Genomic DNA, 12,638 nt, shown 5'->3' on the forward strand with positions numbered 1-12,638 from the left:
ACAAACGCACAGACATGCTCAAACGCACAAACACACAGACACACACACAAACACACATACGCACACGCACAAACACACAGACATGCTCAAACACACATACGCACACACACAAACACACAGACGTGCTCAAACACACATACACACACGCACAAACACACAAACATGCTCAAACACACATACGCACACGCACAAACACACAGACGTGCTCAAACACACATACGCACACGCACAAACACACAGACGTGCTCAAACACACATACGCACACGCACAAACGCACAGACATGCTCAAACGCACAAACACACAGACACACACACAAACACACATACGCACACGCACAAACACACAGACATGCTCAAACACACATACACACATGCACAAACACACAGACATGCTCAAACACACATACGCACACACACACACAAACACACAGACATGCTCAAACACACATACGCACACACACAGACACACACTCTCTCACGGCCCTGCGCGTATACACTCTGACACACGCGTGTTCTCGCAGCGTGGCAGGTGTCAGCTTGTCATCCCAGTGTCACAGGGTCAGCAGCGCTGTCAGGCCGTGCTCACACGTTACCGCCCACCCTCTCTGTTCCTCTCTGCGTCTACCCCATCTGTCTCCTCTCCGAACCTGTGTCCAGTCCCTCAGCCATGCCTGTCCTGCCGTCCTGCTCTGCTCTCAAACCCACGCCCTGTGATCGGCTCATTCCAGCGGTGCCCAGATCCGTCCTCTCCCAGAGGGTCATGGGAAAGCATGTTTTGAATCCCCCCCCCCCCCCCCCCCCCCAGTGCCTCCATCTTGTGTCAGCGTGAGAATCTCAGCTGTCAGGGGCTCAGGCCTCTGCTCCCCCAGGAGAACAGCCTGCCTGTAAGGGGCTATAAATATTTCACTTATTAACTAATGTACGGTAATTATTGCCAGAGTGCTCCCAGCGTGCGACTGAAAGGCATCCTCCGGTTTGACGGATTAAGCATTATTATTATATTCTCCGCGCGCTGATTCTAATGATAATTACATAGCGTGAGACGGGGGGGGGGGAGTGGGCGACGGAGTGTTTACTGAGCCCGGCTCGACGCGGCGGGGCCCTGGCGTGGTAAATAAACAGAAAAACGACAGAAAGAGCGAGTGCTGGAGCCTCAGCCCTGACCCTGGCTGTGTGGAGAACGCCCTGTGCGTGGGTGAAGGGTCGAGGCTCAGCCTCACACACGCTCCCGTGTTTACACTTCTGCTGTATGTCTCTCTTTCTTCTCTTTCCTCTTCCCTCTTTCTCTCACCTCCTCCTCCTCCTCCTGTTGTTAGGATGTTATAGAGAGCATTCTCTTCTCTTTATCAGCTCCTGCCACTGTCACGGTAGGGGTCAGGGGGAGGGCAGCCAGACCGGCCAATAATAGCTCACCTTGCTGTTTTTGTTGGGGGGGGGGGGGGGGGAGGAGCGATTTTTCGTACATAAGAGAGAGGGTGGGAGCGATTGTGAGAGAGCGTAGCTCCCATTCAGAGGTTAATCTATCAGTTGTTTGACCCCTGACCTTTCTTCGATCTCTGCGGAGACATTGTCTGCCGGCGCGCGCGTGTCTGTAGATAGCCCTGGCTTCGGTCCTGGCTGTGTTACACACCCTATCTGCGGTAATCAGAGCCCCTGATGCTATCGCTCTGTCCTTTCGCTGGGCCAGGTATCTCTGCATCTCTGCTCCTGTCACGGCCGCTGCCGTGCAGGGCAGCTCCGAGGATTACCCCGAGCAGGGCAGGTCCTACGGAGAACCCGGATAATTCGGGATTCGCATTCCCCCTCCGTTCTCGGAAAACCTGAAAGTCGTTTTCTCCCGAGTTCCTTTATCGCGGTTCCCCGCTAATTGTGGTGTCGGGCCCAGAACACAAAAGAGCTCGATCAATTAGGCCCTGACAAAAAGGCCCAGACAATGCGGGGACAGGGAAGGAGCGGGGGACAAAGCCCGGCGAGATGTTCGCCTCTGTGTTCAGCGATAAAGCATCTGCAGCTTATGTGCAGTCCATTAACCCAGCACGTCTCACAGGGAGCCTACAGGGCACGGTCAGACGCATGCACGCACGCACGCACGCACACTCAGTCATACACACTCACACACGCTCACTCAGTCATATACACGCACACACTCAGTCATACACACTCACACACGCTCACTCAGTCATACACACACACACACACACACACACACATACGCACACTCAGTCATACACACACACACACACACACACTCAGTCATATACGCACACACACACACACGCACACACACACACACACACACACACACACGTAATGTAATGTAATGTAGTGTGGTGTAGTGTATTGTAATAGAGTGTAGTGTGAATGTTATGTACAGTACAGTAATGTAAGGCTTGGCACTGACAGAAACCTGCCTATTTATAGCGCTGTTCCCCTGCAGTATCTAAACACTCTGCACTGCATGTAAGGTGAGTGGAAGACAGGGATGGAGATGAGAGAGAAGAGGAGAGAAAGAGAGAGGGAGAGAGAATGAGAGAGAGTTGTAGGAGGACGTAGGGAGAGACAGAGAGGTGGGAGTATGGCAGGTGTGACTGCTTTGCCACTGTCTTAGTGGCAGTGTTTCTTTGATTTTATTAAGCAGTGAGCCTCTCTGTCGCTTACAGCCCCCGTCCTGGAAGTAAAGGACTGACGGGACGGGCAGTGCCTGACTCCTCTGTGTGGGGAGTGCAGAATGTGTGCGTGTCTGCCTGTTCATGTGTACGTGTGTGTGTGAACACGCTTCCATGCAGTACGACTGTGTGTACATGCGCGTGTGTCTGCACACTTGCAGACTGTGTGTGCGTGTGTGTGCGTACGCGCGCGTGTGTGCGTGCGTGCGTGCGTGCGTGCGCGTGTTCATCTGTGCTCATTCCTGTCTCTCCTCAGGCAGAGGCAGAGGGGTTTTCCCACTTCCATCTGTACGTCTGTGCTGCCTTCCTCATCGAGTGGAGAAAGGAGATCCTCTCCATGGTGGACTTCCAGGTACCAACAGCTGAGCCCGCTGTGTGTGAGTGTGAGGTGTGTATGTCTGTGTGTGAGTGAGTGTGAGAGTGAGAGTATGTCTGTGTGTGAGTGAGTGTGAGTGTGAGTGTGAGAGTGAGGTATGTCTGTGTGTGAGTGTGAGGTGTGTATGTCTGTGTGTGAGTGAGAGTGAGGTATGTCTGTGTGTGAGTGTGAGGTGTGTATGTCTGTGTGTGAGTGAGTGTGAGAGTGAGAGTATGTCTGTGTGTGAGTGTGAGGTGTGTATGTCTGTGTGTGAGTGAGTGTGAGTGTGAGAGTGAGAGTACGTCTGTGTGTGAGTGAGAGTATGTGTATGTGTGTATGTGTGTGTGTATGTGTGTATGTGTGTGTTTGTGTGCGAGTGCGAGGTGTGTGTATGCGTGCGTGTTCTGAGTCAGTGTTATAGAACTCCACTGCTTTCAGTCACCAGTAGTGATTGTTACACCAGCATTTCAATGCTATTCTATTCACATGTCTCTGATCTCAAAGAGTTAAGTGGGTTTGGTTGCTATATGCCTATTGTATTCGCTCCTTGCCACAGTCGTTGATACTACTGTAGAGGGGTGGGAGTTGAGTGTTGATGAATGACAGTGTAATGTTGCATGCCTCTGCATTCTGTAGCTCAGCTGTCAAAGGTAACGCCATAGTACTTATGTTCATTGGCTTCCCCTTACATATGATCTGAGATGGCTCTATCGCAGTGAGACCTGCCTCATGAGGTCAATGGTGATAATGAATGAGCATATGAGAGAATAGGATGTGCTGAAATGCTTTCATTCTTCTTACCATGGCTGTGGCCATAAAGCACATGCAGCCATCAACTAAAAAGAAGCACTGGACATGTGTGCGTGTGCGAATGCGCGTGTGCGTGTGTGTGGCAGATTTGAACATAATCCTTGGAATGAATCTGCTTGTGAGCATATGCTGTACTAGTATGTCTTCAGTTCTTGGATGGTATAAATCGGAGGGTGTCAAACTGAATTCACAGTTGGTTGCAGTGTCTGCAGGTTTTTTTTGATTTCCTTTCAATTACCTGCCAATTAAGGCCTTTGGCTGAAGGTGTGTGGATTCTTCTGCCAATCAGTGACTTCCAGTAAATGATCCCCTGGTGGCGAACACCAGGAGAAGCAACAGACACTGCGGCCCTCCAGGACTCCAGTGTAATGCACGTACTGCGTGTTGTGTGTTGAGCGTGTCGTACTGGATGTGTGTGTGTGTGTGTGTGTGTGTGTGTGTGTGTGTGTGTGTGTGTGTGTGTGTGTGTGTGTGTCGTACTGGATCAGTCTCAGTGTGTGTGTGTGTGTGCGTGCGTGAGTATGTGTGTGTGTGTGTCGTACTGGATCAGTCTCAGTGTGTGTGTGCGTGCGTCCGTGCGTGAGTGTCGTACTAGTTCAGCCTCAGTGTGTGTGTGTGTGTGTCGTACTAGATCAGTCTGTGTGTGTGTGTGTGTGTGTGTGTGTGTGTGTCGTACTAGATCAGCCTCAGTGTGTGTGTGTGTGTGTGTGTCGTACTGGATCAGTCTCAGTGTGTGTGTGTGTGTGTGTGTGTGTGTGTGTGTCGTACTGGATCAGTCTCAGTGTGTGTGTGTGTGTGTTACGTGGGCATGTTGAGCATTCGTATGCTCTGAATATGGGTGTTGTGTGTTTATGTTCTGTTTGCTTCTTTGATGATTCTCTGCATTGGAATAATTGCTCCTCCAGTTTAACAGGCACTCAGTAACCAAATTTCACACCCTGCCGAGTCTTCACACTCCGTCGGGTAGAAAATGAGAAAGTTGTATTATTTGCCTCTTTCCTCTTTGATGGCTGTGGGTTTTATCATCCCATCCTTCCAATCCTGTACCCCCGAGGCTTATCTCCCGGCTACACGGCACCCCTTTCCTTTTCTCTCTCTCTATCCCTCTCTTTCTCTCATATCTCCCTCTATCCCTCTCTCGTTCTCTCCCTCTGCCCCTCTCCACCTTTCTCCTCTCCCTCTCCCTCCCTCCCTCCCTGTCTCTCCCTATCTCTCTCTCTATCCCTTCCTCTCTCCCTCCCCTCTCTCTCTCTAACCCCCTCTCTTTTCCTGTCTGTCTCCCCCCTCACTCCCTACCTCCCTTTCTCTCCCTCCCCCCTCTCTCTCTCTTTTCTTGTCTGTCTCCCCTGTCCATCATCTGTCTCGCTCTCTCATGTTGCAGGTTGTTCTTGTCCATCAGGTTATGGCAGGCTCAGATGTATCGTGCCACTGTTGGGAACATTGATCCTGTTAAAACGATTTGCAGTTTTTCATCCTTTTTACCTCCTCTTCACAGCCTCTCCCCCTCTCTATCACCCTCCCCCTCTCCCTCTTCTTCTACCTCCCTATTATCCTGTTTGTCCGTCTCTTTCAGTCTCCCTCCCTTTCCCTTTCCCTTTCTCTCCCTATTCTCAGTATCTTTCCCTCTGTATCGCTGTTCTTTTGTAGCCATTTTCCTTTTCTGGTCTCTGTCTGGCTGAGATGAGAACTGTCCCCTTCACATAGAGCCAAAACCCTCGTCTGTGAGAGATGCCCCGATGCTGTCTGTGTGACTGTCTGTTTCCCTTCCCCCAGGGCCTCCTCATGCTCCTGCAGAACCTTCCCACAATACACTGGGGCAACGAGGAAGTCGGGCTGCTGCTGGCCGAAGCCTATAGGCTGAAGTACATGTTTGCCGACGCGCCCAACCACTACCGGAGATAAGTCTGGCCTTCGCTGCCGGACCGAACCCTCCGCACGGACAGACGCAGGGACACCGAGACTGAGAAACAGCCGTCGAACACGCTCAGCTGTGAAACGGATCCTCCTTCCTGTTACTAAATCAACTCGCTGCACACACGCGATGCATACACAAGCGCACGTGCAGATAAACACACACAGTACTGACAGACGCACAGTCAAACAGGAAACAGGAAACCAGATGCGTAAATACACGGAGGCCCGGGGCCCCCCATTTTACCTGATTCTTCACTCCTCCCCTCCCCTGGTTTATGGGTGGAAAGATATTTGTGACCGATTCCCCGGACCTGTAGTTCATTTCTCAGAGAGCCATGGAAGCTCAGCCAGTTTGTCTGTTACAGTTAATTTTGGAGAAGTCGAAAGGCGGTCTTTACACGGTCAGCTGACCGGGAGAGGCGGGGCTGCGGCTTCATGAACCCCTTAATGAGTGACGGTTGTGCCCCGTCATCGTCCATTTGAACCAATCAGTGTTCAGCCACAGAGAGCAGAGGGGCCTGTTAGCCAATGGCTGCACAGCAGTGTTCTTGGAGTCCCCGTTTGCTTCTCGACCCAAAAAAAGGAAACCCAATAGACTCGTGTGGGGGGGGGAAAAAAAAAAACTGCTGAAATCTTCAGGAAAAGACGTTTTCAGGCAAAGTGATGTCATATCAGTGTGCACTCCGAAGACGGCCATTTTAACGCACTCCGTGTTGGATGTCGTATCTCCGCTGGCGTGCGTGCGGCCGCTAAGCTGAGACTGTCAGAGAGGTGTGGAGAGTGTACCGTGTGTGCGGTCAGGAGCGGGGTGTGGCTGTGTGGGTGGGGAATGAGCGGAGAGGAGATGGAGCCCTCTCCCCTGCGAGACTGCCCTGTGTCCGCCCCGTCTCGGTTCAGTGTGTGAATGTAACCGCCACCTTCGCCATTCTCAAAATGGTACGCAAGAGACTCTTTCAGAGTTAAAAAAATATTAATAATAATTATTTTGGTTTTGGGGTTATATTCTAATGATTTTTATTTTTTTACCTTTATTTTCCTTATAATGTGTGTATTAGATAATTAGATAAACTATTATAATTAAAATGTGTGTGGGTATTTAACCACTTATACATAGAACATAGTATATATAGTATGAGAGAGCGAGTGATTGAGTTCTGCAATGCTGCAGAGAAGGTAAAATTAAACAATGCAATTCAGTGGGAAAAAAAACCATCTGTGGTCCATGACAGAGGAGGCTGAATTGGCACTAACACCAGTGGACCCTTTTCTGCGCTCGTGAGAAACCGAGAAGATGTGAATGTGCGAATAGAGGGTTGTGGGTAATAGACAGTGTGAGTTTAATTTAATATCATCTTCCCCCTTGGAAGCAATGTGCAACACATGGGCTAGTCATACCCCCTCAGTGTACAGAGTTTCTGCGTGGTGCTGGGTTATAAAGGGATTCTGGTGGAGAGAGAGGCTCTGGTGCACTGGGGCTGAGGACACGTTCTTTAGGACTCTCGTAGAAGGTCCAGTCTCCGTCATGTTCAGTGCCGAACTTTGCTATCTTGGATCTCCTTGTGTGAAACTCGAATCCAGGCTTGCCCTAATGACTGTAGAGCAGGGCTGCCCAACCCTGTTCCTGGAGATCTACTGTCCTGTAGGTTTTTACCTCCAACCCTAACACAGCACACCTCATTCTGCAGCTAGTGATCTCATTTATGTTCTGTAGTAGAATCCGGTGCGCTAATTTAGGGTTGAACTGCGTTGAAATGTGATGAAACCTACAGGAGGGTAGATCTCCAGGAACTGGGTTGGGCGGCCCTGCAGTAGACCATTATTGGTCCCCCTCCCCTCTCACTGAGCCTCTTCAATCACATGACACATTCCCTTACAAAAACAGGTCCCCAGCCTGGGCCTTGGTCAATTTACAGTGTTAAATTGCTTCGTAAGCTCATGGTCTAAGTGGGGGTGTTTAAATGACATCATCGGGGTACGTCATCGAGAGACGGCCTGCCTCGGCTTTGATGAACACTTCCTCCGAATGAAAGGCGCGCCCGTTAATGGACCCTAATGGACCAATGCGAAATTGTTTACCACTGTTAAAAACTAAAGTTTGGTTATGTATGTTCTAGCATGTATTGCAGTACATGTTATGTGTGGTATTTGGAGAAAAGCCTTGAACTTCGGTTCCTGATAGTGACACAGAACTAGCAGGAACTAACTTTCTCCACTTTGTGCTCTGGTGTTGTGGCCTCGTTTGGGCAGCTGAGCCAGGGGAGCTGAAGTCCTTTTTGTCCATGACAGATAATTTAAAAAGTACAGCTGGAACATAATTAGTTTGGAAACGGGTACATGAGTACAGGCTACACCTCTGCCCTCTCTCTCCGTTTGCTGCAACGCCAGGACTCCCGCTCTTGTACACTGTACACCTCCTAACAACATTATCACTAAAGCACCACTCAAATACAGCAAAGAGCCTGTTTAACTCACTCAATCCCGACTTAATTACACCTATACACATCCGTAAAGTGGCATTCAACAGCGCCAATAACACACTGTAACGGTGGCAGTGGGCTCGGTCCTCTGATTCTCTAATCAAGTGATAGCAGATATAAATTCTTAAAATGGCAGTAATATCGTTCCCGCTCCATCCTAAGAGGAAACCCCGGTGTATCTGTTCTTTCATTTGGATGTTTTCAAATTCTTATATCAGAAAACATTGGGCTGGTGCATTTGTTCATTTACTACAGTAACTATTGTAACAGTCTTGCTTGTTTTTCATTAAACAATTCAGCGATTGCACCTGCTGCCACTGACACATTCAGTATTTTCAAAGGTTAGTTCATGGAGCTAAATAGTGTTGAATTTGAATACATCTTTGTTTGTATTGACTGATTTTGTTTCTGTCAGATCTTGCTCAGAGGATCTGTCTAGGAGACTGGTAGTGCGTGAGAGTTCCCCTTCCTTTTTCAGTTTGGGGACCATGTACAAACTGAACTATTTTAATGGGAGAGTAGCAAACTGTTCTCTCATTGTCACTGTTGGGCCGCTGTGATTGGATAATCATTTGGACCAATGCCGAATAGCCACTCGACAGAGGTGATCCATGAACTCTGTACAACACACACTTCCCTTGTACTTCTCACCCTTAGAATGAGTCAAAAATGACCCCATTATCCAAGTGAAAAATCGATGAAACCCCTTTACACGTAATGTTAAGCGAATAACGTGCATTTAAAGAGGTGCTTTACCGTCTGTTTTATGAGCAGTTTTTTTGCATAAAACCGAAGTTATCCTTGTAGTTGTCAGTACTGATGGAGGGGAACTCTAAATCAGCCTCTCTGGTGATATCGAGGCAGCTGAATACCCTACTTCACCTTAGCCATGTTCCTGTACCACTCTAGCACTGCCTTTGTAGCAGCTCTTTTTCAGCCTGAGAAAGAAACTGCTCAACAGTGCTGTCCATGTCTGTGTGTTGAGGTCAGTATTTTTTACTTTTTTATTTATTTTTTTGTCTGTTTAGTTTTATGTTCCTGTGTACGCTTCAGGTGGTTGGGATGCTGGGCAGTGTTGTGTCGCAGTTAACTTTCATCAGTCAACTCATTTCGGCAATGATGGTGCATTTTCTGGAGAATGCCATTTTGCTTGTATGACTCATGCTGTTGTGATCAACTGATGTTTTTTTGTTGGCCAAAATGGGGTAATGGTACTAATAACATTTAACAAGCAGTGGGTTGGAAATGTGTGTTATTTTCATTTTCATTTCTGGGTTGATATTCATAAAGGTCTTTTTTTTTAATCAGGGTTTGTAATTGCTGTTTTAGCAGAATACTTATGGGGGGGGGCAATGCAATAATAGCATCCCTATTTTAACACGTTTAAAATGATTACGCATAAAAAATAAAAAACAATACAGTGACAGTGAATGTGACTATATGTACCGGTTGTAATCCCACGGTGCCCAGAGGTGTCGTGTTGTAGAGAGAACCACTCAGAAACGCACTGCATTTGGGCCCATTATTTTACTTAAAACAAATCTGAGCTGATTACATTTTTGTTGTAGGAAGAGTAGTAGCTAAATCACAGACCATTTTATACTGAATATTATTTTTGCTGTACGGGTAGGAGAGCTTGTTCATCATAGGTGAACAGCACAGTAATACGTGGGTATTTTAATGAATAAATAAGGTCCCTTCGCCTCACCATTGAAAGTAATGCACCTCAGATCCATCATAGCCTGTTGTTTTTAATAATAAGCAGGAGAGGTAGAAAATGTTGATGCCCAAGCCCTTAACCCTTTAAGGCGTAAGATCAAATATGATTTGAATGTTCTCCTTAACTGAACGTTCTCATTCTGGTGTCACAATCACGACTGGCAACGGAAAGCAATGGACTTCTAGAACAGTGACTTAGAATTTTTAAAACATTTCAAGCATTCCAACAGACCGTGCAGAGGGTTGAGGCAGATGGAATGTGGGGCTTCCGATGGAAGAAGTGGACACGCAGAGTACTCAGGCCCAGGGATCAGTTGTGCGAGGGAGGAGCTTGCGTGGGATTTGTGCATGCGGTTCGCCTCTGCGGTCTGACATTGAGAGCGCCAGCCCCAGTCCTCCAGTCCTCAGAACTCGGTACAGAAACTTTTAGAGCCACCTTCTTGAGAAAGTTTTCCTCCTGAATGTAAACCACAAACGTAGTGTCTTCTTCCTCTCTTTTTCAAGGACAATGCTTGCGCTGGCAGAAAATGTAGATCTCGAGGCACGGATGTTGAGGAGTGGATGTGTTAAACGGGCCCAACTTTTTTTTTATGTGAGTGTGTAGTTGAGTGTTCATTTTTCTGCATTATGCAGGTTTTTGGTTTGTTTGTTCTCCCCTCCAAACAATACAATCAAGAAACTTTCATTGCTTCCAGTTTTGGCACTGTTACATTCAGAAGCATGGTTGATGAGGTGCTCTATGTACAGTATTTAACAATATTTCACATTCGCCAAACATCATATCCAAAAAACAGAGCATTATGGTGCAACACTTGTGCGTCCCAGCTGGAAGACTATCATTAGCTATTTGCCCAGAATTGATAGGGTAGCACTTTAGCCCGATGTCACACCTGCTCACAGGTGAAATGAAGCGTTTCATGTTGAAGTCCCACAGGCGCTGAGGCGGGAAGCTTAGCTGCTGCACGGTGATCGGTCTGTGTGGAGAGGACATGAAGGTTAAAGTGTGGATGTAAGGGGGAAGGCCTGCTGTAATGATAACATCGCGTGTTTGACGTGGATGTGATTGTGTTTGACGTGGATGTGATTGTGTTTGACGTGGATGTGATTGTGTTTGACGTGGATGCGATTGTGTTTGACGTGGATGAGATTGTGTTTGACGTGGATGTGGTTGTGTTTGACATGGATGAGATTGTGTTTGACGTGGATGAGATTGTGTTTGACGTGGATGCGATTGTGTTTGACGTAGATGAGATTGTGTTTGACGTGGATGCGATTGTGTTTGACGTGGATGCGATTGTGTTTGACATGGATGCGATTGTGTTTGACGTGGATGCGATTGTTTGACTTGGATGTGATTGTGTTTGACGTGGATGTGGTTGTGTTTGACATGGATGTGGTTGTGTTTGACGTGGATGTGATTGTGTTTGACGTGGATGCGATTGTGTTTGACGTGGATGCGATTGGGTTTGACATGGATGTGGTTGCTTTCCGAAGGTGTTCATGACCAGACTGGATTTATTTTTTCTTCTGCTTCAAACATGATGCGTTATATATTTTTTGGTAACCTGCTTTAAATCAATATTAATGTCTGTCTGTGATGTCCGGTCACAGACCACCGTTCTTACATTCAACATGTTTCAGGACTGGAGTTAATACAGGGACATTGTGTTTAAGAGAATTCCATATGTCACTGTCCAAGGGCACGTCAATCCCCTGATCGATATAAAAACCACAGAGTTCACTGTGGCCTTCTGGGATTTCTTCACCGATATGACTCAAGGTCAGGGTTGCATCCTTGTGTGTTGATTGGTTTATCTGTTGTCACCTCACCCTCTTCCTGTTTCTTGTCAGGTTTACCTTTCAGCACTTGTCCAGTATCGTGGGAATTTGAACAGGCATCCAACAGTGTATTCTCAACCATCATTTCACATGATAATGTACTAAATAAATATTTGCCTTTAATCTAGAATTAGACATGGTGCTTTCTCCTGCAAATGCTTGCTTTTGGTTGTTTTATCTTGGTTCTTTTTGCACTGTAATCTTTATTTAGTTTTTCTTATTTTTGTTAGTTTTGTTTTGATTGTCACTCCATTGAGTTTCAGCTCTGTGAGCGATTTTCTGAAGGCTGGGGGCATGTGAAGGTACACAGACAGACTGCTAAAACAGCTGTGAACTCACTGTACTGTTTTATTTAAAATACTGTTTTATTTGTTTATTTGGGGGTTTGTACTCGTTTTGTTCTTTCGTTTAACTGTGGAGAAATGCCAAACTATTCCAGCCATGTCATTGGTTTCGTCTGCTTCATGCTTCTGTGGGCAGTCTTTAAGCCTTAAAGGAAGAGAGATAATGGCTATCTGCTGTATATTTAACTCTTTTGTTTATATTAAACTATTGGGTCCATTTCATTTATTTTTGTTTTGACTTGTTGATTTGTGTATCTTCGTGTGTGTGTGTGTGTGTGTGTGTGTGTGTGCGCGCGCGCGCTTACACATATTCACGGGTGCCTGCGAGCTCAATGAGCTACACACACAGGAGCCGAAATGTTGCACAGATAACTTTCTATCCAGTTGTGAGTAATGTTTTAGTAGTAGTGACATTAGTATAATGTTGAGGGGTTTATAAATGTGAATGAAATTGTGTGAATTTAGTTGCATATTTGAGAGACCAAATGAAACGAGGATTCTGGGGTGATGTGT

At 47.1% G+C, this 12,638-nt stretch overlaps 1 protein-coding gene across 2 annotated transcripts in view; it reads left to right on the plus strand.

The window, feature by feature from the left end:
* Positions 1-12,347, plus strand: part of tbc1d22b (TBC1 domain family, member 22B) — a 63,480-nt gene extending 51,133 nt beyond the window's left edge. For both annotated transcript variants that reach the window (XM_061258022.1, XM_061258023.1), the window contains 2 exons: positions 2,924-3,019; positions 5,606-12,347. In XM_061258022.1, the coding sequence (XP_061114006.1) occupies positions 2,924-3,019; positions 5,606-5,734 (225 nt within the window). In that variant the 3' untranslated portion in view covers positions 5,735-12,347. The remainder of the gene's footprint in view (positions 1-2,923; positions 3,020-5,605) is intronic.
* The last annotated feature ends 291 nt before the right edge of the window (positions 12,348-12,638 follow it).

The sequence above is a fragment of the Conger conger genome, chromosome 10 (genome assembly GCF_963514075.1).
Source record: "Conger conger chromosome 10, fConCon1.1, whole genome shotgun sequence".
NCBI lineage: Eukaryota > Metazoa > Chordata > Actinopteri > Anguilliformes > Congridae > Conger > Conger conger.